Source organism: Vanessa atalanta, chromosome 7, assembly GCF_905147765.1.
Source record: "Vanessa atalanta chromosome 7, ilVanAtal1.2, whole genome shotgun sequence".
Classification (NCBI taxonomy): Eukaryota; Metazoa; Arthropoda; class Insecta; order Lepidoptera; family Nymphalidae; genus Vanessa; species Vanessa atalanta.
Window position 1 is genome coordinate 898117 of NC_061877.1, and position 27953 is coordinate 926069.

At 31.9% G+C, this 27953-nt stretch overlaps 3 protein-coding genes across 3 annotated transcripts; 1 reads left to right on the forward strand and 2 right to left on the reverse strand.

Annotated features, from left to right (window-relative positions):
- Positions 1-7117: 7117 nt before the first annotated feature.
- Positions 7118-16770, reverse strand: LOC125065411 (carbonic anhydrase 3-like). The gene is made up of 9 exons (XM_047672991.1): positions 16701-16770; positions 15934-16052; positions 11482-11565; positions 11350-11401; positions 10533-10562; positions 9863-10030; positions 9339-9586; positions 8011-8220; positions 7118-7225 (listed from the first exon to the last, which is right to left on the reverse strand). The coding sequence occupies exons 1-9, from the start codon at positions 16768-16770 to the stop codon at positions 7118-7120; spliced, it is 1089 nt and encodes a 362-aa protein (XP_047528947.1).
- Positions 16771-17522: 752 nt separating this feature from the next.
- On the reverse strand, positions 17523-19365 carry LOC125065412 (MYCBP-associated protein-like). Its single transcript, XM_047672992.1, has 2 exons — positions 18869-19365; positions 17523-18756 (listed from the first exon to the last, which is right to left on the reverse strand). The coding sequence occupies exons 1-2, from the start codon at positions 19363-19365 to the stop codon at positions 17523-17525; spliced, it is 1731 nt and encodes a 576-aa protein (XP_047528948.1).
- A 352-nt stretch (positions 19366-19717) lies between these two features.
- Positions 19718-26414, forward strand: LOC125065413 (carbonic anhydrase 2-like). Its single transcript, XM_047672993.1, has 6 exons — positions 19718-19800; positions 21525-21737; positions 22260-22420; positions 22989-23075; positions 25935-26162; positions 26295-26414. Exons 1-6 carry the CDS (start codon positions 19770-19772, stop codon positions 26412-26414), a joined length of 840 nt encoding a protein of 279 aa, XP_047528949.1. The 5' UTR covers positions 19718-19769.
- The last annotated feature ends 1539 nt before the right edge of the window (positions 26415-27953 follow it).

Consider the following 27953-nt stretch of genomic DNA (forward strand, 5'->3'; position numbering starts at 1 on the left):
TGGCACTTGGATGAAAAAATATTCTCTAAACGATTAATAAACATTAATATCTAATGTTCAAAAAATCCTATTCCAGTCTTAGATGATAAAAAAAAATTGTTCAAAATAAAAAATGAACCTTACACAACTTTAATAAGAAAATTGTAAGAAAACCAAAAATAATTCTACTACTGAATGAAAGATATAGCGAATCGATTTCATAAAAAGTTAATTGGTTGATCAAAGTATAAAAATTAGAAGTGAGTACACTACTGTCTCATAGATAGATTTATAATTATGAAAAATTGTCGCACTTCCTAAATGTTAACAACTCAATTGCTTGGTGTGACGAGTATATATTTTTTGATAAGGATCAATTAATTAAATTTTAATTTATTTTCGCAAAAAGAATGAACCATCCGCAGATCTTCGCCCGTGCGTACTGGAAGAGATATAAACCTCTTCTTCAACATCCACGAATCCACCACGGGATCTAACACTTCATTACATTTGTGCTTCGAACTGTTAATTATGATGATGTCCTCTAAACCAATTTCAGTCACAGCAAACATTCTAAAGATTCTTATATAGTACTAATCAACTGCATGAGATATAATTGCACTTTATTTTCCCCCACTCTCATAATCCAATGAAATGGAATTCCACAGAAACTGTAAGAGCTCAATTTATATACTGAAAAATAATCGACACAAAAACCCGATATAATATAATTGTCTGGACACTGAAGTGGAACCAGTATCTCAGGATCTGCAGTGTTATAAGCTACTCATTAGAAAAACAAGGTAATTTTATATCACTATATCTCAAAAATATATCTTCAATCTTATTGGCACGCTTATGAAGTATACTCTTATTTTCTATTTATGGAATATGCATAAAACCTAACAATTTCAATTTTAGCTGTAACATATATAATTAAACCGTAGCATCGGTCATTTTCAAAATATCCGTTATTCCCTATTTACATCTTTTATTTTTACATTATTTGTTAAATTTATTACATCGTTAATATTAAGCTTTAAAATATTATTGGTTTTATTAGCAAACAACACATTTAATCATTGTATTTTATTATTATTCACTCATCACTTAGATATACTGTTAATTATTTATAATACATCATAACCCAATGAAATTCATATAAACATACAACATACAACAAACAAAATCAAACCCAACACCAAGCGACACTAACCACAGCACTAATTTTGATTCCCAAACATATTACATAATTAATCCATTGTGAATGTGAATTTGTTTATCTATATAATATATCATTTATATCTATTTTTATTATATTTGGATAGATAGATATATGACAAATAATTGTATACGCCACTGTTACTATTAGATAACTAATGTTCTTAGTGTAACCAATTTTGTAACGTCAAAGCGATTATTACAAATCAAAGAATCGAAAAAGTAAGGACTTGCATCAATGAGCTTCTATCATTTATATAAGCCAATTTGAATATACATTTTTAATCTATTGTTAGCGAGTAACCTAGTATTCTCCACGGTGCTATGTTATTATTAATTATATCACATTATTATTATAACTGAAACTATTTGTATTACATTATTATTATAATTATTTTATTATTTTATGTGCCTCATAAAATATTCGATATTTCTTATTTTTTTTGAAATCTTATTCTGTCACGAGAAATAATGAAATGATTGCGAGGGACTGAAAAATGTATTTGTTGAAGAATTATTGTCAAGCTTGAATTTATTTTGTCATCCCGATCTACTGATTACACTACGCAAATATATTTATTATCTGTGTTAAATAATATTGCATAGATAAAGAAACTCTTTTGAGTGAAAATGTATGCAACTTTAGAGGATCCTAGAAAGCATTCCAAGTGTCTTCGTTCAATTTAAAAAAAAAGGCGAAGGAATATTTGTGTGCAAAAAGTTATTTCACAGTCAGTGAATTCATTGATTGATTTCAACCAACTGGAAAAGAAACGATCGCCTCCTGGTTATTTACAATCGACAACCAGTGGTTCGTCACAGGTCAGGGTATATTATTTTTTTATGGCATTGGTTGGCGGACGAGCATATGGGCCACCTGATGGTAAGTGGTCACCACCGCCCATAGACAAAGGCGCTGTAAGAAATATTAACCATTCCTTACATCACCTATGCGCCACCAACCTTGGGAACTAAGATGTTATGTCTCTTGTGCCTGTGATTACACTGTTACAATTTGACAATCAATAAGTAAGTGTATATGGAAATAATAAAAGTATAGAATAATTCAATGCTCATATATACTGCCTGAATTATAATTAAAACTAATATTTCTAAAAGAATAATAGTTTATTTTGTTAGTGTTCGCATCGTTATATACAGTTCGACGTTCTCTGTACACAAAGCTTTACCCTAAAACAATCTAATCTATATCCAAATAGACAAAATAAAACTTGTTATATATTTTCATATGAAACACTGCCTTACAAACGCAACGTCCAACGTGTAATTGAAAATCTATATGTGTTATTCAATTTTCAACCTAATCACCGATCTTTAAAGTGTTATTTCGTTATTCATGATGTACATTGGTGAATTTATTTAATAATTCAAATAATTGATCGATATTGACCTTTGTTACTGCAATTTTCTTATGAATAAGAAACGTTTATTGATCGACTCTTGCCACAAACTGTATTTGACCTCACGAAAGAGGTCTTACTTGCAGTGAGTTATACGATATCGGTAAGACAATACTTTTGTATCACAAAGTGATCGAAGACGAGGTAATTTAACAGATTTTGTTCGTGGTAACAATTTTACTGCAGATTTTGTAGCTAGAGTGTACGGTGTAAATACGAAAATATGAGTCATTGGTTAGGAAAATAAATATTGTTTTATTGGAGCAAATAAAGCCGTTAATTCTATGCTTGATATTTCTATGTCAGAAGTGTGAGAGAGGGACAGAGGTACAGATATCTTTATTTACAATAGGCTGACACTTGACTACAATCATACTTGATGGTAAGTAGTGATATTTTCTAAAATGGAATGTCCTTGTCTAGACGATTCTTATTCACACTTGGCTTGAAATTGTTTTTAATGCTCAGGAAACAAAGACGCCGGAAGAATATTCCACATTTACGCTGTGTGTAAATGAGAAAGCAAAACGCTTCGTATAAGTGCGTCTCATTGTGTCTAATTGTCTTATGGTAGAAGAATTATATATAATATCATCTACGTAGTTGGGTCTGCTTAAACTGGAGGACTTTTTATACGATTCAAAGGTCGACTTGGCTGGCTTTATACTTGTCTTGCAATAGCATATATAAAACTTCTCGTTGAAAAACCCCATTAGAGTATTTTTACTTAGTGGTAAGTTTCCTGATACTTTTATAATGTCATTTTTAAGTATTTTTCAATTTTCATATGAGACATTGGTGCTGTTAAATCATATAACCATTACTTACATCGCCGATGCGAATCTTGAATCTTTGGATCAGATCTTGGAAACTAATATGTTATGTCTTTTGTGCTTGTAGTTACACTGGCTCACTCACCCGCCAAAGCTAACACAATATTAGTCGCCAAGTTAACTTATATTTTAGTAAAATTCATTGAATACAAATCAATTTTATTTATATCCTATTCAATTTAATACTTAGTTTAACGGCTTTTAGTTGTTCCAACAGTCCATAAATTATTTCGTCAATATCACGTATGATGGAAAATCACACGAAGGAAATTTATCTAATATTAATTCTTCATGCAATTATGCAATACAAGATTAAAGGTTAAATATAATTTGACAATCGTCTCAATAGCGCTCCCCTCTTCTCACCCTGCCCCCCCAAACTTTACTCCACTTCCTTTTCGTTCTTTTCACGATATAAATATAACAAATATTGTAAGGCACTCAAAGAGATTTCGTCTAGAATGAAGCTGGATTTAAATATCTAAATCCAGCTTACGACTAGAAGTCTTGCACCGAGCCATATCTCAATATACTCGTGTATCGAGATATGGCTCGGTGCAAGTTTAACACGATTAACCACAACAATCAATCACTAGAGTCAAAATTACTTATTCTATTGGATTATAAGCGATAAACAGCGTGAGGTACACATTCGTTCACACATTGATATCGGTATTGAAATTTATTTATATATATTCGATATGAGAATTTTAATTCGATAGAAGGAATATAAATCAAACAACTGAGTTTCTTGACGTTATTTCTATATTCACTATATTCATATCGACTTCAAATATTTTAATTATTTATTAACAAATATATATTTCAGTAAATAATTGCTGCTGTTGGGCAAATGTCTCTACTTATTTTAAGGGTAGCTCACTTTTCCCCACTTTTTCTTTATGTAGCAATGTTTCTTCCGACGAATATAGGAACGCTCCATAAAATTCTTCCCTACTACTATATCGCTTACTTTAAACCACTTCTTTAAACACAATTATTAAATATATTAACATTTTATCTAAATAGAAAACTTAAACTAAAAACTCAACTCATTTTGTGCTTGCCCGTATCATCTGTGTGGGTACTTAGATGTCAGTTACCTATAACCTTTACCAGTGAGAGAACAAATCCCATCAAAAACATAAATGTAAAAATGAGAGCCAAGTAAAATATTATGATATATACCTTGGTTGTTGTCTTTAACGACAAAAGAAGTGAGATCTAAATGGGTGCCAAGTTAAATAATCCTTTCTGAAATTTACTTATAACTACATAAAATATCATTTCTTCTTATAACTTGGGATAATATATTGTTGCCTAAGGTCTGTCACCTGCACGTCAAATTTGAACTTTCTAGGTCACCTGGAAGTAGGTTATAGTTTTGATCTATGGGATAGTCAGTGATAAAAAAGACGATTTTTAGACGTTAATATCTAAATAACCGTTTAAGATGCGCTTATGAAATTTGGAACACATATGTATCTCGCGAGTCTCAATATATAAGCCAAATTTGACAAATTTATGTCAAATAGTTTTTGAGTTATGAGGAGGTCAAAAGTGGCTCCAAATGGTTCGTGTAATATTACACACGGAGCTGTTCGCCAGTTCTGTTACTAGAACTTGGCTGACACGCTACCACGTGTCTAGATAATAAGCCTTATCTATAATTTCATTCCATTTTCTAATAACTCGCCTTTATTATACACTACAAACATTTCTTGATTGATAATTCTTTTTTAAATTCGTCAATACTATTCACCTTTGCTTAAATCCATTTTAATTTTACTCCCAAGGTTCTGATAACAGCTTTGTGGACATTTCAAATGTCATTCACGAACCTCTAATGATTGTCATAGATATGGAGAGATCTTGACCAATGATCTTATCTTATCGATTCAATGTCGAAGTTGTTTATTTGTCTTTTCTACCTCTTTGATTGGATAAGGCTATATCTAAACATCCTGTTCTGATGTTTCCCAGATTAAAGACTTTCAAATAAGGAACAAATTACGTAACTTTTAAATGATTACTGCATGAGCAATTTTAAAGCATAAGTTTTTGAATGTGAATGATGAGAATGTGTTATATCTTCAACGTTGAGTTGAAGTTGTAGTTGAGTTCCTTAAATGTATTAGGAGAAGCTTTGACATTGAAGACGAATTATTTCTCGTTAAGAGGTATTAAGAAAGGTCTGACTGTCTTATTGCTTTTGTAGCTATATATATGGCCACAGATCCTTAGTACAGTCAGTACAGTACCAGCTTGGTGTCTGGAAGTTGGAAGTGTGTATACTCCGGGAAGCACGTAAAGCCAATAGTGACGCGTAAACACTTTCCGGTCATATTGGATTTGCCATCCTATTGTATTGTGACAGAGAGAAAATAAATAGTGCACCTGTGCTGTGCTCACACTTGTGCACTATAAAATGTATGCCAGCGTAACCACGCAATAAGTGGTAACCAACTGGCTAGTCTCCCTTGAGGTCAGACACCGTGGCCGAAATAGGTCTGAACGAAATCATTTTTTTAAAAAATGAAGATTCAACTTTTAAAAGTTAACAAAGCAAAACGTTATACTTTTCGCAATTAATAAAAATGTTTATTATGGAGTCACTGATTTATCAGTGTCATCAAATGCCGGAGATTATCACCGAAATGGTGGATAGGATAAAAGGGCTTCTAATTTGTCAACGGTCAGCGTTAAATCTTAATTCACGAAAATATCATTAAATAAATTGCTATAAGTAAAATGAAATAGAATTTTACAGGACGACTAACTTTGTAAATTTAAAAGTTAACTCTGTACGTTTTAACGTTGGAAGTAGTTTTAACGTTTTCTATTTTAAATGGTTTTTCTTCTATATTTGATAAAAGAACTATTTTTTTTATTTTTGAAACGATGTTTAGAGTACAGTAATATATGATTTTATATAATATTTTAGTAACTTACATTTATAATATAAGTATACGTTACTGTAAAAGTTCGATCTACGGTAAATCTTAAGACTTTCCAGTAAAACCTAAGATTTACCGAATATGAATGGTAAATGTCCACAAAACTTTGGGATTTGAACTTTTAAGATCATTCACTTGGTAAATCATAGGATTTACATGTTAGGTAAGGTTAGGTTGGAATGGTAAAAGTCCGAAAAAGTCGTCCCTCTATAATAAATACTTACATTTACCAATTCACGTCTGTAAATCTTAGGTTTTACTGGAAAATGTTATGATTTACCTTAGTTCGAGCTTTTACAGTAACATATATACGTAGCCAAAAATTTTAAGTCTTAATTATTCTCAACCGTTTTTAATTGTCTAAAAGTCTATTATTAAATACATAATAACAGGGTGGTTAGAAAGAAGTTGCTTTCGCTGAATTATGAGAATATATAGAAAAAATAGTAAGAGGATTGTACGGAACGTAATATTTTTATCGCTGAATAAATGCCATTATACATCCCTTTGCAATAATAAGTATCCCCCCAAGATATCCCCTATCACATATTACCGCAGAACAGGTACAACGTGTATAATTGCTTTAATATATGTATACAAAACGCAAAAAATACTTAATGTAAACATATGTAAGACGCCACGACTTCGCCTTAAATGGTAAACTTTATCTGGAATTAAAAAAAAAAATCATGTATTCAGTTTATTTTTATTTAAAATAGAACACTTTTCTATCATTAAGAGGCTGTGGTTGACGAACAAGCGATCCTCTCGCCCCACCATCATCCAATAAGCTATTGGCAATTTCTACATCCTCCTAGAAGAGAAAATAAAATAAATATCACTATAACTATTTTTAATTACTTTAGGATGATCTGAATTAATGGCAATTATAAAATAAAAGAGTAGATCGTATTTAATTCAATTATGAGTTCACGATAATAGGTGTGGCTAACTAGCATTCTAGTAGTAGCAAGTACTCAAAAAGTAAAATAAAAGCCTACAAATATTCCACCGCTGGGCTGGCACCCTGTCTTTTGGAGAAGGTTTCTAGGTTATTCCCCTAAGTACCTCCGACGCATGGTTTGTTGACATATAAAACCCAGTAGTTATTCTTTTTCAACATTTCACAAAAATACAAAGTCATGTTAGTTAAATACAATCATATATGTATGTAATATACATATATATTTTTATCATCTATATAATCTTGTATTGAATAATATACCTTCTTTACCAATGTATTTCTTTAAAATGATTTGAATTTATGTTTCGGCAAAGTTAAAAATGTCCGTGGAATTTTATTATAGAAACGGACTGTCTATTGTCACATACTACCTATTATATATATATGCAACTACCACGAGTGCGAAAATTCCGATAAGAAGTAAGTTACTTTTATCTCTATTAAAAATTCAATCAACAATATACAATTACGTTTATTTGTTCTGTATTGAAAACAAAGAATAATATATTTTTATCATCGATATATTCAACGATAAAGGAGAAATTATATCTGGGATGGATTAATTTCTAATTAGATGCACCAAGTTCGAATGTTCCATTAAAATCTTACTGAATAAATTATCATTAATTTCTTACCCTTGTAACAGATAGAGCTGTACCTCTAACCATCCATAGAACAGATTCCGTGCATGGTGGTACAGTCAACGATCCTTGGTAGCAAGCGTATTGTTTTAATGGAGGGTTGAAGTACGATAGATATAGGGGGGTCACGGAGGCGTTGATACCACGAGATTTGTAGGCCACATTCAGTAGTTTCGCTAAGCCTTGTTGTGTATAATTTTTATACTGAAACAAATTTTATTAAATACTAACCTGCCGTTTCGACTTCGAACGAAAAAAGACCTTTATACTACACGTTCACGAAACACGACACGAAACGACATTAAATCCTTATATTGAAAAACATACATACATACGTTTTTTAGACTAGGGTCTTCGCTGGCGTTCGCAGAACACCTCACCGAAGTTTGATCACCATTGGAAGAATAGCTTAAGAACGCATAGACAGTAAATGTAGTTATGATTATCTAACACAATTTTACTTAGCAGTAGAGCTAAGTGCAAGATCGTCTGGTTAGCTAATGCCTACTGATTAGATATTCTACAGCAATACTTAGCATTGTTGTGTTCCGGTTTGAAGGGTGAGTGAGCCAGCGTTAGTTACGCTAAACACAAGAGACATAACATCTTAGCTCCCAAGGTTGGCTTTTTTTGGGCGGTGGTTACCACTTATATACAAACTATTTAACAGGTGGCCCATTTGCCTATCCCCATACCTATATAATAAAAAATCACAAATATTATCACCAAATTTAATCTATATAGGAACGTCTACATGACTTGATTTTTTTAAATTTAAAATTATCAGATTAATTAAACTTTGTTTAGGTAAGGTTAGAGCAAATTTAATTTGATCCCTTGTCACCATTACAGAGAACTGTCACCAACTTTTGCTGATGATGCTTAGACCTTTGACAGGTGTGGATTAATTCAATCCACTTGTAAGATAACGTAGGCCCGCAGGTTTGCAGATTAAAGGACAAATATCCCATAGCAAATACGTGTATGTTATATTGAACTTTTGCTCCAGAATAATTAGATCAATGTAAAGTGGATGTTTGGAAGTTAAGAGTAAAATTCACAAGCGATGTATCATAAATAAAATATATAGGTACCTACTATTAATATTAAACATAATTATAAATAAGTGGCTTTATTATTGTAATCAGATATATCGGTATACTCGTACTTTCAAATTCACTTAGCTTAACATTATAAAAAAGAGATAAAGAAAGAAAGTTAAAAGAATCTGTTGTAACATTATTTCCATAATGGAATATCTTTGCCTATGTTCTAAAATAAAAATTGAAGACGATGAAGTTTGAAATAAATTAAAACATTACCTTGTATAAATTAGCAATACCAAGTACGGCTTGAGGATCACGCAATGATGCCGCTAAAGCTTCGTCCAACGACTTAAACTCAGCTGATATGTGAATAACTTGGCTTTCCATAGGATATTGGAAACCTCCTATCCTGTGTTCCGAAGGCCAATGTAGTATCATTGAGTGGAAGACATAACGTCGACTGTGAGCAGCTCCACCGTAAACCAAAGGTTGACGCTCCTGCTCCCATTCACCATATAAGATTACTAAAACACGTGTATTAAAAATTATTTTAAAATTGCACATTACTGTGAAAAATATTAAATCTCAATAATATTTAATTCAATTCTCAATAATATTTAATTTACTAATGAAATTTACAAAGACAAAGTTATTTGTAATAAACATTTAATAGTATTAATACTGATACGATTTGCCAACGATAAATCTCTTCTCTCTTATCATATTGAACCTTCTACATGAATACGGATAATAATAATAACAATAAATACGAAACGGAACAGTATAAGCAAATTGCTGACCTCGTTGACCACTTTTATTTAAAGTAAGATGGCGGGGAATAACGTCATAGTTGATAAAACAGAGATTTCGACTTCCTTTAACTTTTAATACTCTAACAGCTGGTAGATCAACTGGTGACTGCGAATGTCTCCCGCAATGAGGATATTTTTTGTACCATTCATTTTGATCTGTCAAAATGAATCATTTAACATTTCAGTAAAAAAAATCTGTAAATTTGACGATGATCAGTACAATTGTTTGCGATCACGAGACGGAATAATTTTATTTAATATATGAAATAATAAATAAAAATATATAATATTACAAATACGACCCTATTAACTTTAGCCAATCTACCTGGGAATAAACTACTCTGGATCTTTTCGTACTAATAAGCATTCAGCGTCTAGCCTAAGCCAAATCTGTCGTTACTTCTATCTATCCTTTTTCATACCATGGAATTAAAAAACCTTATGCTTCACAGAAATTCAGAGGTTATGTTACGTTACGCACGTTAAGTGGATTTGCAAATAAACCACTTGATGTTAAGTGGTGATAACCTACCACTTCATATATTTTTATACCACCAAAAATGGTTTGTTAGTGGAATAAGCTAAACGAGTTCTGAACATAATATAAATTACTTAAAAAAAAAATATTTGAATAAAAGTATTCATATACTTATCTTACTTTTATAGCACCATTCATTCGGTATCAAGGCTGAAATGAATAAATTGTAGACTTAATAATTGCTAGGCAATAATCGACTGTATATAAAATTTAATTTGGAGTATTAAATGCCTTTTACATCATATAGGTCAGTGGAGCGGCAAATAGGCCACCTGATGGTAAATCGTTCCCACGGTTCATAGACAAACCTTAGGACCTAACATGTTATCCCTTTGCTTGTAGTTACACTGGCTCACTCATTCTCCAAACCGCAACACAAGAATATCAAGTATTGCTCTCTGGCGATAGAATATCTGCTGAGTGTTATTTACTCAGACGGGCAAACAAATTCCTACTACCGAGTAATTTGCTAATACTTTTGCTCAAATAATTAACACAAAATTAATGATTTTATTCGGTTTCGCGATTTCATTCATTTAATCCATTGTATAAAACAAACTATGAACTTCATAGCGCATATGAGGTGGACACTATAAATTCTTTTCGCATGGGTGCACATTTGCCTCAATAACATAATACATAGACAAAAAAATATAACATACTTCATGCAGATCGATACTAATATTATACTCTGTCAGAAAATCTGGTTGTGTGTTACGCCTTATGGCTAAACCATTGAACAAGTTTTGACAAAATTTGGCATGAAGCAAATTCGAATCCAAAGGTAGGATATAGCACTTCATCCATTCAAGAGGCTCGATTCTCACAACCAGCAAGTCCAGCAGTAATGGAATAAGCTCCAAACTGACTGATCTTGACAACTGATTGATCTTCAAGATTGTATTTATCTTTTTTTATAAATATTTAAGATAATTACTTGAATTATCCGGCAAGTTCGTCTTTGGCTTCGCACGGTTCTGAAAAATTTTCTGAAATTCAATAAATAAAAGATAAAAATCAGATAAGATGCATCAGAAAGATCATTAACATTACGTATCGGAAATCTCACCAATTTTCTGGAATTTCTTGACAACGATTTAGTTGTACCTAGTGGAAATTGCGTGGGTAGTCGGAATATCCATACAGTTTTCGGCTGAAAAATAAATTTTATATTTCGTATTGAATGAAGACGACCGATTGCTCGACTCGAATCTATGTCATTATCGCCTGTAGTTTGATACTGGTCCTGCGGGAATTGTTAACGACGTCTACATCTGACAATGTTCTACCAATCATAGAACTCAGAAATGACGTCACTTGCGCTATACTGACTCAATCACGTGAGTTAGGTGAGGAGAACTTGAGAAGTTTTAATGGATGATCAATCACGTGGTTTAATCGTGAGTCGTTATAATAATAGTTAAATTATTTATGATTACTATACTGCTTATTAACCATGAGACCTAGTCACTATGATAAAAAATCTTCTTATTATTTAATAAACATGCGGTACCTACCTACACCTAGCCTAAAATGATTAGCGGAACCGATAGGAATATTGAAGTGGAATGCTGTATCTAAGACAAAACTTAGTTCATCTAACAAGCACGTAACTCAACGTTTCCATGTGAATTATCCTGTTTTATCCCCACTTATTAGTTCCATTAATATATGTATATACCATATTAGAAATTTTGAAACACCGAAGTTACACTAGTTAGAAGTTATTCTAGATCTATCTTCGAGCAGATTCTTGGAATTCGCATGGACACCATAAAAAAAAAAATGTAACTTGGAGACAATCAATAAAAGAGGTTTGTTTGAAATTATATTATGTTCCAATACTTTAGTCTTATATACATGAAATGACAATACACGTATTATAAAGCAGTGCACCCTCATAGGTAAAGGTTTACTAAGCTGGGTTCTGGTTTTAGGTGAAACTAAGAGATTGTAAATAATAATAACAAAGAGATATAAGTAGAAAAGAAATGAATCAAAAGTGCTCGCGAGAGCATACTAGAAATATATTTTGATTTGATTTGAATGTCATCATAGAAAAACTGCGATACCGTATCACAATAACGCCACCTAGTGTAATAGAGCTTAACTCGAACGGCCTGGAACATCTAAAGCGTCAGTACCGCCAACAAAATATCTTAAGTTCAGTAACCTTAACATAACGAGATTCGTAATATAGTTGTGTGCAACTAGGCAAAAATTCTTAGATTTTTTTTTATTTTGGTGGAAACAAATGAATACGACTTTATATGCCGGCGTACCATTCGACTTTTGGAATTTAGGAGAAATGTTATGACGACACGAATTTATTCCCCATACACATAAACATATCATTCATTCATCATCATTATCATACATAAACATTCAATTTATATAAAATAAATTAGCTAGTACCTAAGTACAATTTAATAAAGTTATTAGTCGTTTAATTTGGATTTTAAATTAATAGGTCACATATTATATGCCAATTAGTAATTTTAGGGGGGTTGTGTATATATTTAAAACATAATTATTATATCACTAAATGTTTTTCCTTTAAATTTAATGTAAATATATAGTTATATTAAAAAAAATCGTTAGAGAATGTAATAGAGTAAACTTTTATGTTTAAAAAAACACCTTCAATAACGAAAACAATCGTGCATTTGGAACAAATAGCGAATTTAATGCCCGAAGGCATTTTCTACCAGTTAACCTTTAGCTAAAACATGAAACATGAAAGCCTATTGTTCCTACAACAATAGGTACAATACATAAATAAATTATATACATGAATGTAATAAAAATATTAATAAACTAGCGGGTAGTATTAGACATTTTTAACTTTTCCATTTCATAAATTCAAATCATTTGTCAAAAATACATTGGCAAAGAAGGCATATTATTAAATACAAGATAATACAGATGATAAAAAATCGTGGAGTTAATACTTTTTGTCTTCCAGGCAGGATATACTACATACAAACATATACGATTGTATTTAACTAACATGACTGTATTTTTGTGAAATGTTGAAAAAGAGTAACTACTGAGTTTCTTGCCGGTTCTTCTCGGTAGAATCTACATTCCGAACTGGTGGTAGTTTTACTTAATATAGTTTGTTAAAAGCCTACTTTAATAAAGTTTCTTTTGATTTTGTTTTGTAAAACCCTTACAATTGCGTTACGTACGCGATTTTATAGATAGTCTTATAAATACAGTTGGTGTTTGGTATAATAAAATGAATCCTTATGTATTATTTCGATACATCAAGGAAAATCTAGAATCTAGTTCAAATGTTCAAGATGTCGTTCGGTAAAGTTCGATGACCATTACATTTGAAAACTATAAGTGGAGTTCCGTTTGTTCTATTGAGTTTTTTATAAAGTTCCTTAATATATATTATTCAAATATTATTATTATTCCATGTTATTTATGATTTTAGCTTTCATTTATATTTAACGTTTTTACATACTTTGAAAATATTTCCGATTTGAAATAATGACTATACAAAAATAGCGACTTCGGTCACGGCGTATATACTGCACTGTCACGAGCAATATTTAATTCATCTTTGCTTTACTTGGTAGTAAGTAGGGCTCTGTGAAAGCTTTTCAGTGTAAGTACCACTCACTTATTATTTATTCTAACGCCAAATAGCAACATTCAGCAACATTCATTATTGTTGTGCTTCGGGTTGAAGGCCGACTGAGACATTTTAACTGCAACCACAAAGGACATAACATCCAAGGTTGGTGGCGCATTGACGACGCTATGAATGGTTAACATTTCTTAAGGCGCTAATACAGACATTAGCAATGGTGACCAGTTAGCATCAGGTAGCCCATTTACTTATGGTATAAACAAAGAAATCAGAAATAAAATAAATGATATAGATGCGACTATAGCGAAAACTCTGGGTCTCTGTACAAATTATTATCTAGTTCCTATATTTTATGTAATCAATCGGTTTCGAGTTTCCAGTAACGAGCCGTTCTTGGTAGGGCTTTATGCAAGTCTGATTAGATGCCACCCACTCATCACTTGTTGTTCTCCCGCCAAACAGAAATAATGATTGTTGAGTTCCATTTAGAAGGGAAAGTGAATCATTGTAACTGCACTGCACATGCATTAACATCTTAGCTCCCAAGGTTAGTAATTCATTAATACGCTTTGGAATTTATTGAATATCATCGTATAATATTTTGTATATCGGCTGTCGAGAGTAATAGAAATGCAGCTAGTATTTCTATTGCAACTAACCAACTGTGATCAATTACTAACCAACCAGCACCAAAACAAGCATTGGAAGCATTGTAAACGAACAATGAACCGTGGTTTTCAGTACATGACGTTCAAACATGTCCGTGAACAATAGCTCATATTTGTGATCAAAAAGCTCACGCGAGTTTCATAAATAAAATATTCTATATTCTTACAAGCTATTATAAGATATTTTAAATAGACATGCTGCTGTACTGCTTGGCGGTAGAATATATCTAATCAGTGGGTGGTACCTACCCAGACGGGCTTGCACAAAACCCTACCACCAAGTATGCTAACCACTTACCATTAGGTCCATTTGACCGTCCCAACCTTTTTCATTAATAAAAAAAAATTCAAATCACACCTAAAGACTTCTTAAATACAGGAGAATAAATTAACACTACTCCTGAACTTATAAGGAAATCTAAGGAAAGTTTAATATTATTTTAGTATTTAAGTTACACGTAAGAAAACATGTCCTCATAATTAGAAAAGGGCCCGTTGCAATTATGAATTGAGGAAGTCCCATGAGATAATATCCCTTTCCATCATAAATCTTGCTACAGCGTACATAAAGTAAGACTAGTATTTTTTGCTTATTATATCTTTGGGGACTTTACGTCAATTAATTCACGGCTGACACCAAGTTTATCTTTAGTGAGATTCTGGTGTTATGAACATGAGCAATGAAAAAGCTGTCGCTTTAATACTATTATATAACTTTTAAATAATAACAGTATATGATATCAAAGTGTACTGTGTAACAAAAATATATGTTTACACAGTACACCTAAAATATGTAATTGAAATATTTATTCAGGTTATTATGTAAATTAAAAAAAATATTGAAACAAACCCTCTTTTCTGGCGATCCTTGAAAAAACTAAACGAGATAAGATTTGTGGAGTAAATACTCTATAGAATTAATTTTAAAAAATATTAAATTCAAATTAACAGATATTTCTTCGACCCTCAGAGTTTCCATGTCAATTACAAGAATAATCCGCCATTATGGTTGGAATACTATCTCTCTGGTCGGCTCTGACTACTATGAATAAAAGCACTAGCGCCATAAAAACGGCCTAACCCTATTTAATATAATAACTATAAATCTGATTTATTGCTGAAAACAAGTGAAAGCGAATAAAACGGTGCTGGATCGTTCTACAGAGTCGTTCCCTTGGCAAAAATGAATCATTTCCGCTGTAATTAAATATGATTGCAGTATTACCATGCAAATAACTCCATTACACACCTTCCCATAGACCATTTTGTCGCGTGCTTCATTGTCCAACTGTCGTTGAATATCGTCAGCGTCATCGTTTAATGTATTCGGACGTGTGGTTGTTTGATCCTGGGTACCTGAAGTCGAAACTATAGAGATTTTGCATATTTAAATGTCCTAGTGTAGTAGTATGTGTAGTAGTAGTTGAATATGGTACTATAATTCAAACTTCAATATTGAAGGATTGCATTTAACAATGATAGCCAAAATAAAATACTGGCTCAGAAATGAAAATACAATTACCTCAGAAGCACCTGCGAAATTTGCAATTGTTTAATTACTTAAACTATGAGAATGAAATCATACTTCTCAATTCAGTGTATTTTAATTTCTGATTGTTAAGTCAAGATTCTATATTTACATTCCGCCTGCTTCCTAATCAAAATTATCCGAACTCCAATAATGTATTATAACTTTTGGCACACAATTGGCCCAAAATGCTTTTTTTTTTTAATTAACAATTGAGGCATTTTGTACGTTTCTGGGAATCCCTTTTCCATCAAATGGTACGAGTAAAAAATTTGGGTTTGTTCCCTGTATCAATTGTTAAGACTCTCACAACACTCGACAATTCGTTGGTATAATTTCGAACGTACATACTCGTAGGAACGTTTGAAAATAGTTTGTAATCTAATACTATATTAGATTCTTAGAAACTTCTTCAAACAAATACGGTTTACCGTTACAATAGGAATAAGTGCTGTTGGAAAAATTAATTATAATAATGAAAAGGTTACCTTTTCGAGCATTGGCAAATAACACGATGAAGATTACGAATAAGGACTTTATGATCACTATTCTTAACATATATTATAATCAAATTTATTCTATTTTTTTAAATAAACTAATAAAGCATAATAATTGCACAGTTCACATAAAATCACATACTTAATTTCCACACGTGTAAATTAATGTATTATGTCATTTTAAAATCTATGTCAGTTGCAAATTGTAGTGATTCTATTCTCTTTGTTTGTAATGATATGTTTGACAGGAATATGCTCTGAGGTTTATTATTTTGTTATACAGAATAGGATTACTTTGAAATTAATCTTCGCAGCAATATTTCCTAAATATTTGTGGTATAATTGATGGTTCCTTTTCGCTTAAATAGTCGTCGTTTTCTTAGTTTGCTGTTTTTTGTATTATAAAGCTTTATGGTAAATATCATCAATCAATCTAAGGTTTTTACACTTTCATTACGTGCTGATTACATAAAAGTTAGCAACCTGCCTATTTTGGAAATAACTTTATTTAATTTAAGTAACTACTTTTATAAATTTGTGTTTTCTTAATTCAAGCTTACGTATTTGTTTTACCTACGATAATTTAAACTAAGATAATCTTGTTAATTGCTTCGAATCTACTACAACAGCTTATTTATCCATCTGAATGATTAATCGATATTTAATTTCTAAATTAAACCTCCTGAGGTGGAAGAACGAATGAAAAACATTATATTTACAAATATATCATAAAATTTGTGGTTTATTTTTTAATATATTTCATAACAATTGCTAACAAAATTGTGCTATAAACACAAAAGAATTAAGTGTTATTTAGGTTCGACAAAAATCAAAATCTATCCATCTGTTCAGATCTAAGCTACTAATAAATCCAGCACACATATCTATTGCAGTTGCTACATGTTCATATGCTCGAAGATAAAATATATTCTTCACAGTAAATGAAGTGTTTCTATCGGATACTTTTTCTTGCTGAGAAGCCTCACTTGTAGACTTTTCTACAGTTTCATCATTAATATCTGAAATTTCTGGTAACCGAGCAAATTCTTCGTCAAATTTGTCAAACATCTGTCCAAGAATTTGTTTAACAACTTTATACTTTTGTTCAAGCAAGTCATCGTCTTCATACCATGGCTTTAAACATTCTCTATGAGATTTTCTTAGAGTTTCATAATATTTCATTCTATCTTCAAATTCTTTCTCCATCATTTTTATTCTCCAACTTATAATAGAAAGGTCCCATTGTTCTCCTGGAGCCATTTCTGTAAATATCTCATTAAGTTTCGCTACTTCCGTTTGATGATAAAAACAAACGGGATTTTTCATAACAAACATTTCGGCCTCCAAAAACCTTTTTCTGTAAGGATATATCTGCAACTGAACAGTTGTAGCTTTTTGTACAATCTCTTCTAATAAATCTGTAGCTATATTTTTAAGAACATTGTTATAAATTATATTTTTTAGTTTAAATATTTTATTTTTGATTTTTGCTACATTTTCAATTGCATCAGCGTAAAGATTAAAAATTAGCTGCTTATTTTGATTCTCGAAGAAACAAGTATTTAAAAATATTAATTCCCAACTCTCACTATAACTGCCTGTGTTACTAGAAATGAACGTGATTAATATCTCTTGGTTTTGTCCTGGAAATAACACGTTTTCATTCTTATTAAAAAAGAATACCAGACTTTGTGTATCTTCAAAGGGTAATTTAATTCTTTTCCAACAATATCTCAGTGTAACTGTCCCAAGGTTTTGTAAGAAGATCTTGCTTCTCCCAATTTTGTTTATTGGACAATTAAAATAATATGACCAAGATTTACACGCTTCATGCCAGGATTCATTTTGCATTTTGATTAAATGATCGATTTGTTGACCACTTACTTCTTTTAAAAGTATTGTATCGTTTATTTTTACTGCGTATAATGTGCTTACATCTTTGTCATTAACGGGGTCATACGTTACGACGATAGTTGGTAAAGGGGCCATCCGTTTTTGAGGAGGTTTAGGCTTTTTTCCTATGATCATAATTTCATCGATTTGAGACCTGCAAGGAACAATATATATTGTATTTAATAAGTGAACTTTATTTATATTTACGTTGGTGGAGGGCAACTCATTCTGAAATTAAAATGAAGAAAGATGAAAAATGCCCTCACCGAAAAGGATCTATCTTTTTTATTTTCGGCTCTAGTTCTTTTTCACGTTTTTCTCTATAGTTGATATATGACGAATCCAACTTCGGACATGATTTCCGCTTAGAAACATCTGCTATACCCATTTCCGTTTCTTGTATGTGACGAGGAACTCCAATATGTTCAATTATGCGAGGACGTCCAAGTTCAGCGCGAGTTCTTTGTACTTCATATACTTGTTCACAATAACACTTCTGTTTTAACCGTTGAGGCTGTTCCCATAAAGTGTTTCTTATGCGTACTTTTTTCTCAATTTGTGAATTTTCTAGTACTATTTTCCTTTCCTTATCTTCTCGCACTTTTGTCAGTAAGTTCATCGCTAAATCCGCGGGCGGTCTTCCTGTCTTTCGAGCTAAATGCTCTGTTTCTTCTTTTCTTATTTTTATCCATTTCTCCCAAACTAATAGTTCAGGATCTGGATCAATACTATCCTTGCATATTATAGTTTTATTTCGATTCATTTTTGGCTTGATTAGACATTGATAATGATTAACAAAATCACAACTAAATTACAAATGTCAGTATTAAAACGTTTTTAATGTTGTAATGAAACTTCATGAAGTATTCATCATTATTATTACTTTTAAATTTAGATGGTTAATATTTCTAATATACTGTTCTTATTTTTTTAAATAAGTATATTCAAATAGAATATGTTGCATAGAGTATTTTAAATATTTTGTTAAAAATATATTGAACAAATTAGATTAAAAATGAGGAATATCTATAACTATATAAACGTTGTCTTGTGTAGACAGTCAAATCAACTGAAATGATTTGTAACGTCAAAATGATAAATTCGAAGTACTGAAAATTAATATAAGTTTAATTACATAAAATTTAAGTGTAATTCGCTCAGAAAATCATGATAAAACAAACAACGGTAGCTCAAACGGGTAACCTTTTTATATTAAAAATAATTTAATCTACATGAAATTATTCCTGTTATGATGGGAAAATTTATCTTTCATAATTTGATCTTGTGTTTAATATAATTTCCTTTTATTGGGTCCAAATACGTCGATGTACTCGTGCCTCCAAGTTTTGCCACGGATAGATGAAAATTCTGGCAAAATTTACCACGTTTGCCGTAGTTGTGTATTTAAGGATGAAGTTAAAGTTGTTGTTGTTATTCCTCTAATGAATAAATAATTATAAAATGTAAGTGTGTTAATAAAAAAACTATGTAAAAGTACATTTGAGACCTGATGGTCCGATGTTTAGAAACCATGTGGGGAAATGTATTAAATTCACTACTCCCAATGTAAGATGTGTCAAAACGAGTGTACGTTTAAACGGGGAAGCATTAGATGTTTTAGAATCAACAGAGTTCCTTGGTATGACAATAGACTCTAAGCTCCAATGGGGCCCCCATATAAATAAATTGGCGAATAGACTCAGCTCTGCAGCCTATGCGGTAAAAAAATTTAGACTTTTGACTGATGTGGATACGGCTCGCCTTGTGTACTTCAGTTATTTCCATAGTATAATGGTCCATCGTATGGCATCCTACTCTGGGGTAATGCAGCTGACATTAATACTATTTTTGTACTGCAGAAGAGGGCTATTCGTGCAATTTATAACCTGGGCCCAAAAGATTCGTTAAGAGGTAAATTTAAAGAAATTAAAATAATGACTGTCGCTTCTCAATTTGTTTTTGATAATGGTATGTATGTACGCAAAAACATAAATGATTTTCCCAGAAATTGTGACTTACATTCTATTAACACTAGGAACAAGAATAAACTTGTTACTCCAAGTACCCGATTCCACAGGGTTAGTAATTCTTTTTTGGGGCAATGTATACGTTTTTACAACAGGATCCCAGAAAACGTTCAAAATTATTCAATTATAAAATTCAAAAGAGTCGTTAAAAAGCGTTTGTGTGCTAAAGGATATTACAACACTAATGACTTTTTAGTTGACTGCACACCTTGGGAATGAAATGATCGCCTCCAGGCTGTTTCAAATAACTAAAATATACTTATCATTGTACCTACATGGAAAATGGTTAAAAAAAATAAAAAAAATATATCCCGCTGAGTTTCTTTCGCCGGTTCTTCTCAGGTCCGAGGTGCTAAATTCCGAACCGGTGGTAGATTTTTGACAATCAATAAGCAAGTGTAAACACTTCTATATTGAATAAAGATTTTTGACTTTGACTTTGACTTGACATGGTTTCCTACTCGAAGATCAAAAGGCCATGAATTTTCAATCTATTAATTTGTGTTTATAATAAACCTTGTAACTTATATGTATCGGGTTAAATACTGACAAGTGAACATTGTACACGTGTATCTACTAACTTGCATTGAAGCCGCTTGGTGTGGAAAGCTTCTTAAAATTTTCGATGAGACCTTTGCACCGGGCTAAAGTTGAAAATTGACAGGCTATTAAATAATACTTTTATCTCAAAGATTAGTGTGTATAGTCTTAATAATCCTATTGGTTTTTATGGTAGGCTACGTACATCTCTGATTGGGTAACCAACTGATAAGTAAGTTTTGCCCGATGGGCCAAACGGGAATACGTATCATTGCTTTTTAGCTCGTTGGAAGAGCGAGCGGTGTAATATAGGAACAAATGCTGTAATATCTTATTCATGATTATTATATTTAAGAGGAAGAAGAACAAGCTCCAGCACAGAATGAGAATGAACCACCATTTGGATCTTTAGAATGGATTAATTATTGGAGTGAATTCGAAGGTAGCCTTCCGACTCCAATAGATGTTTCCATCACTGGTTCCTTGAAGTATTGGTGTCCGGAACTAGTTTGGTATAACTTTGACATATATCCTCATAAAGTGAAACTAACAAATACTGGATACACAGGTTCGTGAAATTTATCTTATACTAGCTGCTTATCGTGGCTCCATAAATATCTTCAAAAATATTTTCCCGGAAATCGTAAAAGCAGTATTTGCTATACATTATAAATAAATCTCATAACATTTCTGAAACTAATAATCCATATTACATATCATGTAAATCTTTGAAAAAAGTAATTATTATACTTTTACCAGATTAGAGAAAGAATATGTTCTTCTATTATTTATTTATCGATTGATAATTTAATAACCTTGAAATAATGAGCTATTTTATCATTGATATCATTCATTCAATTTATTTGAGACCACTCCACTCAAACCGTTGGAAACATTTTCTTACGCTACCATAATATCGAGTCTCTTACGGGCTTCCTTGGAACTGCATCCATAAATGCAGCTTACTTAGTTATATATGGTTTGACCCACTGGCACCCAACCCATAGTTCTCTCTTACAACCCTCACGGTCACACAATAGTCAACTCTTATACTCAAAGTTTGATTTTTATTAACTGTTATTTAATCTAGTTCTGCTCGGAGCAAAATGGAAAGCCGAGAGGCCATTTCTAGTTGGAGGACCCTTTTTGGAAAAACATGTGTTTTCTCAAGTACATTTTCATTGGGGATCGAATATGATGGAGGGCAGTGAACATTCAGTCGATAAAAGAATTTATCCTGGAGAAATGCAGGTTATTTTTGTTAAAAGTAATTTACTGGCATATCGTATAATATAATATTATCTGTGGTTATAATTTTAGTAGGTGGTAGGTGTCTGTGCAAGATCGTCTGCGTACCGGAATACAACAACACTATATATTGCATTACGGTGACAGAATATCCGATGTGTGGGCGGTACTTTACTCGTGATATTTTCATAAATAATATTAAAAGAAATCAAAATATTAATGTTAAAACTACATCAATATAACGATACGCTGGATATTGTAGAAAATATATTCGATAGATTCTCAGATTAGTGCAGTCTAATATACAATTTAGCTTTTAACCCATAATAGTACTAGTTGCTTATTCCGACTTCGTATGGGTGAAATAAAAATTATATATACTTCCTAGTTGTAATGCCTACGGCGGATCCAATCTTAATCAATCAAGACAACACATACACAAAAACATTTCTCAAAATAGATCCAGCTGTTCCGGAGATCAGTGACATACTCACATACAAAATAATTCCATAGGTAAACACTACAAAGGTAACGAAAAAAGTATTTGTGCATAAATAAACAAATATTACAGGTGACATTCTTTAAGTCTGAGTATATGACGCAAGAAGAGGCCTTACGACATCCAGATGGAGTTGTATTCGTCTGTTACATTATTAAGGTACCTAACTAACTTTAAATTATATAAACAGGGCCGTATTAAGGGGACGGGAGGGACGTTTATTAATTGCTGTTTTAAATTTACCAATATAAAAATAACGCACATGACAAATTATTAAAAAACCTGACTGACAGAAATGAAATAGTTCAAATCAATTTGAATTAAAATAATTAGGGGCCTACACTCCTCTGAATCACCAGGGTCTTCAGACCTCTAAATCTGGCTCTGATTATTATTATTATTATTTATTTATTTATTGCTTTAGAAATACCATCGGCATATTCAAAAACCATATTTAGGAAAAACAACAAACGACGCTTGTACAGTGTGATACACCATTACAGGTATTTACATTTTACAACTTACATGTTAACAAAGGTAACTAAACACTACACTCAAACATTTAATAGAATCTGTGAGAATAAATTTTAAACAAAAAATATCAATACAATAGGATAACAAACAATCTTTGATAACAAAAAGGATATTATAATTATTTTACTTACCAATAACATTATTATTATTAATTATAAAGCATTATTGTTTTATAATTTTTGTCGAAGTCCCCCCGACGCTTCTGCCTACCTGATTTCAATTCCAATGGCTTTTTATTTGCTATAATTATGATAAAATAATGTTCACGCGTACGACTAATTAATATCAGAAGTTAGCTCTTGGCCTAGTTTTTATGTATAACACATAACACTTTGAGGAGAAGGTTTGAAGCATATTCCACCTCGCTGCTCCAATAAGGGTTGGTGGATGCACATGTGGCAGAATTTCGTTGAAGTTAGACACATCTAGGTTTCCTCAAGATATTTTTCTTCGCCGCCTCCGAAGCACCGCCGAGCACGAGATGAATGATAGACACAAATTAAACACGTGAAAATTCAGTAGTTCTTGCCTGGGTTTGAACAGGCAATCATCGGTTAATATGCACGCGATCTAACCACTGGTCCATCTCGGACCAGTTATTATGTAATTTAACTTATCTGTTCCCAAAATTATTTAACGTCTGGTAAGTTTGTAAATTCGTGCCCAGTTCATGCTTCGATTTCATTACAACTCTCGACATGAAAAGTGCCTTAATTAATTTAAACTTTATTTATATATTATTGTATTAACGTTTTATGGATACAACGATATGATGACCTGGCCGATATCGGCTACGGCTTTTCATTTCAAAGGAATCTAGCCAACTAAGCAGGACATACTGTACATAAATATGTGTGCAAATCTAGGTGCACTCTATTTTCCCTCACTGTCATAGTCCGATGGGACGATAAATCCGACACCACAGAAAAGAGTTCAGACGCAGGACCAACGGCTTTACGTCCTTTCCGAGGCACGGGAGTGTACATACCAACTTTTAGACTCTGGGCTGTTGTTACTAACCCAATATTTTTTTATCGGCCTGAAACAAAAGTGTTTGAAACGAAGACCTTGGAATCTGAGGCCTTATGTATATATATTACAAATATTATCAATAAAGTATGATTTTTATTACAAGCTTTTAAGTCACTTCGACTGTCATCATTTTTAATCTTTTACGTGTGTGTGTATCCTTATGAAATTCTGTTTGAATTGCTTGGGGTACAGAGAGAGTTACTTAACACCCGTCACCAGTGCCAGACCATACATAGAAAGTTATAAATAGTCGTATTCGTCAATACATTCGAACTTATAATATAAACACTGTACTTACAATATGTTCAAATGGGCGCTTGAATCATGGTCGGATTAATACATATAGTCAATGTACATGACAATTTACCGCTTTCTATCTTCCTAAAATATATATTTTCTACCACAATATTATACACAATTTTTAACGTTTTTTATTAAGAAGATGTCTATTCAAATAGAAAAAAATTAATCGTCAACAAATTCACAAATAATCCTGTTATTTAGCCTGACTAGGGGCCCCAAGCCTGCGCAATGGATAATCCGGCCCTGGCTTGAATATGCGCTGCCATTTCATTGGAAGATTTGCACTCGAAGCTTAAAAACGAAAATGAACAAATAAAAAAAAATACACAAAACGCTCGCTAGCGAACACAGTAAAGATTTTCGACTTTTCAACATGTTAAAAATAAATAACGCGCGCTTAAACATTTAAAAGGCACTCGTTCAAACGATATTTTATTTTTGGCAAAAATTTACGGCTATTTTAAAGACTTTCTATATTTTATTTTATAAGCCATGAAAGATTTTCCATTTATATATACTTTTATTCGATCAACTCGAGCGTGATACAAAAGTGTTGAACATCAAAAAATATATATATCAAGAGATTAATTTTACGAAAGGATATGAAAAAGGCAGTATTATTTCTTAAATAGCGATCACTCCCAGACATTTAGAGGACTTGGAAGTTGAATAAAGCAGTAAGGAAATGTACGATAGCCTAAATCAATAAATTAAAATAATTGAATTATTTTAATTTATTGATTGATTGTATAGATATTATTACTTTATGGTTCGGCTTTCCGCGAGACCGTCTGGGTTATCTGCCCATCATATAGCAATAATGCTTATTGTTATGTTCCGGTTTGAAGGATGAGTGAGCGTAACTGAAGGCCCAACACGTAATATCTCAGTTCCCAAGGTTGGGGGCGCATTTTTTACATAACAAGCATACGACGCCAATATCTAGGATCAGTATTGTCTACCATCAAGCGGCCTATTTGCTAACCTACCTACCGATACCATGATAAAAATATGTACATGAAATGTAAATACAATTTTTCATATTTAATGAAAATAAAAAAAAAATGTTTAAACATAAGAGTCTCAAAAAGAATTGAATCACTTAAATTTGTAAATAATAATAAAATTAATATGTAAATTGTTTTACAGTACGGAGTGAACCCAGATGATCGGCTTCAGTGGATTTTAGAAGGTTTTCCGAGAATTCGAGAAAGTCAAACGAGCACACGCGTCGGCCCTTACCCGATGTCACGTCTTATTCCGATGTTCTTTGAAGATTATTTCCTGTACTGGGGAAATTTAAATTCCGTGAAAGGAGAAAACTACGTCGTAAGATGGTTGGTTCCGCGGATAACTTTGTATGCCTCCTTTGAACAGGTCAGTTGAAAAACCATATTCAATAAATAACAGTTGAACCTGGTTTTATATATTAAGAGTTTTCGTTCGCGGCTTTGCTCAATTTTTAGGTATTGGTCTGCTTAAGTATAAAAAGTATATGTTCTTCCTTAGGAAACGAGTTTGTTTCATACCAAATTTCATCCTATAAGCTTCAATGGTTTAAAGGACAGACAGACAAACAAAGTTAATTTTGCATTTAATACATTAGTACCTATAGACAGTGTTTTTTGAAGAATCTGAGCTGAGTGAGTTTAGATCTGAACACATCATTTATCATAATTTTTTTTTTTAATAATTATTAATAATTTACCTAAGTTAATAATTTCAGATGAAAGAATTTCGGAAACTATGGAATCCTTGGGACGAGCCAAATTTACGCAATTTTAGACCTCTGCAAGAGAGACAAGACCGCCATGTATTTTTCCTTAGCCCGCATTGGAGTCAATACAATTCATTGCTACCAATACCTAGAATACCAGATCCTTCAATTAGTATATTGTCAACGGCATATAAATTACATCCTTGGATGCTACCACCACAAAACTCTGACTTACTCCCACAGGAAAATGAAAATAAAGAAGTTATAATTGAACAGAAATAATTGTTCAAAGAAATAATCGCTGTTATGTATACCTATCAATCAAATTATTCATTGTTCATTATCTTTTAGTATGTTGTGTTTTTCAACTCGTAATGTAACAGTCTTCCATTCGATTTGGTGCAAACTACGTTACAATCTATAATTTACTAGCGATCCGCTCCGGCTTCGCACTATGCTGATACTAAATATACTACAGAATGTCTTTCAACGTTCAAAACTTTTCAGTCATTAGATAATACAAACCCCTTTGTCCCTGCGTTTTAAATCTATAATATATTTAAAAAAATATTCATTTAAATTACATGCTGTAAAGGGCCGTATGTATCTATATCAAATGCACAATGTATTTAAGGTACTTCATTGGATAAGGATTAATGCTGTATTGCTTAAAATCGTTTGGAAAACAAGACATTATTTCTCGTAAAAAGTAAAGGATAAAAAATGGTTATTGTGGGTTATGCCTAAGAGATTAGACATATAACATCGCGGACTTTTTAGTAGATTTTTTTTAGTACATTTTGATCTATCTCGTAGGGTTCAGCCAGCTTTTCACTAGGGTTCAGACATCACTGTGAAAACTCCTAAAATTATCATTGTTTCTCTACTATACTGTCCATGTATTATGCATATAAACCTTCCTCTTGAATCAATCAATATATTTAAAAAAAACTGTATCAAAAACCATTGTGTAATTGTAAAGATCTAGAATACACAGAGACAGTAAGCGACTTGTAGTGTCATGATTTGTAGTTAACAGCGATACCGAAATTTTATTTACAAATCTGGTATTAATTTTTTCTTTCAATGTAAGTATACTGACAATTATTATCGGCGACGGACCGCTCTTAGGCGAAAAACGCATTAGGGCCAGAATACACATGTTATTAAAAGGCACTAATAATCCTGTTAATTAGTATGCTTATATTTTCCAGCTTGCTTTTATAGTGTGTATAGTTGCTTTTAATATTCAATATGGAATCTTATTTGCGCAAATCATTGAATTATGTTTCGTTTAAACCACGGAACGCCTTTAGTAAATTATTTATTTATAAAAGAAACACCAGGCAAAAAATAATAATGTAGTTGCAAGATTTAATAATGCTTTAAGTTATTTAAATAAGTTTACGTTAAAACAATAATGTTACTATAGTTGTTTAGTTCGTCATTTT

Coding starts and splice junctions, on each gene's coding strand:
- LOC125065411 (XM_047672991.1), bottom strand. CDS start 16,770: ATGTTAAGAATAGTGATCATAAAGTCCTTATTCGTAATCTTCATCGTG. Junction 16,053..16,700: donor ATTTGCCAATGCTCGAAAAG/GTAACCTTTTCA, acceptor AAATCTCTATAG/TTTCGACTTCAGGTACCCAG. Junction 10,563..11,349: donor GAACTTGCCGGATAATTCAA/GTAATTATCTTA, acceptor TATTCATTTCAG/CCTTGATACCGAATGAATGG.
- LOC125065412 (XM_047672992.1), bottom strand. CDS start 19,365: ATGAATCGAAATAAAACTATAATATGCAAGGATAGTATTGATCCAGAT. Junction 18,757..18,868: donor AAAAAGATAGATCCTTTTCG/GTGAGGGCATTT, acceptor TGTTCCTTGCAG/GTCTCAAATCGATGAAATTA.
- LOC125065413 (XM_047672993.1), top strand. CDS start 19,770: ATGATAAAACAAACAACGGTAGCTCAAACGG. Junction 22,421..22,988: donor TTTATCCTGGAGAAATGCAG/GTTATTTTTGTT, acceptor CAAATATTACAG/GTGACATTCTTTAAGTCTGA. Junction 23,076..25,934: donor TCGTCTGTTACATTATTAAG/GTACCTAACTAA, acceptor ATTGTTTTACAG/TACGGAGTGAACCCAGATGA.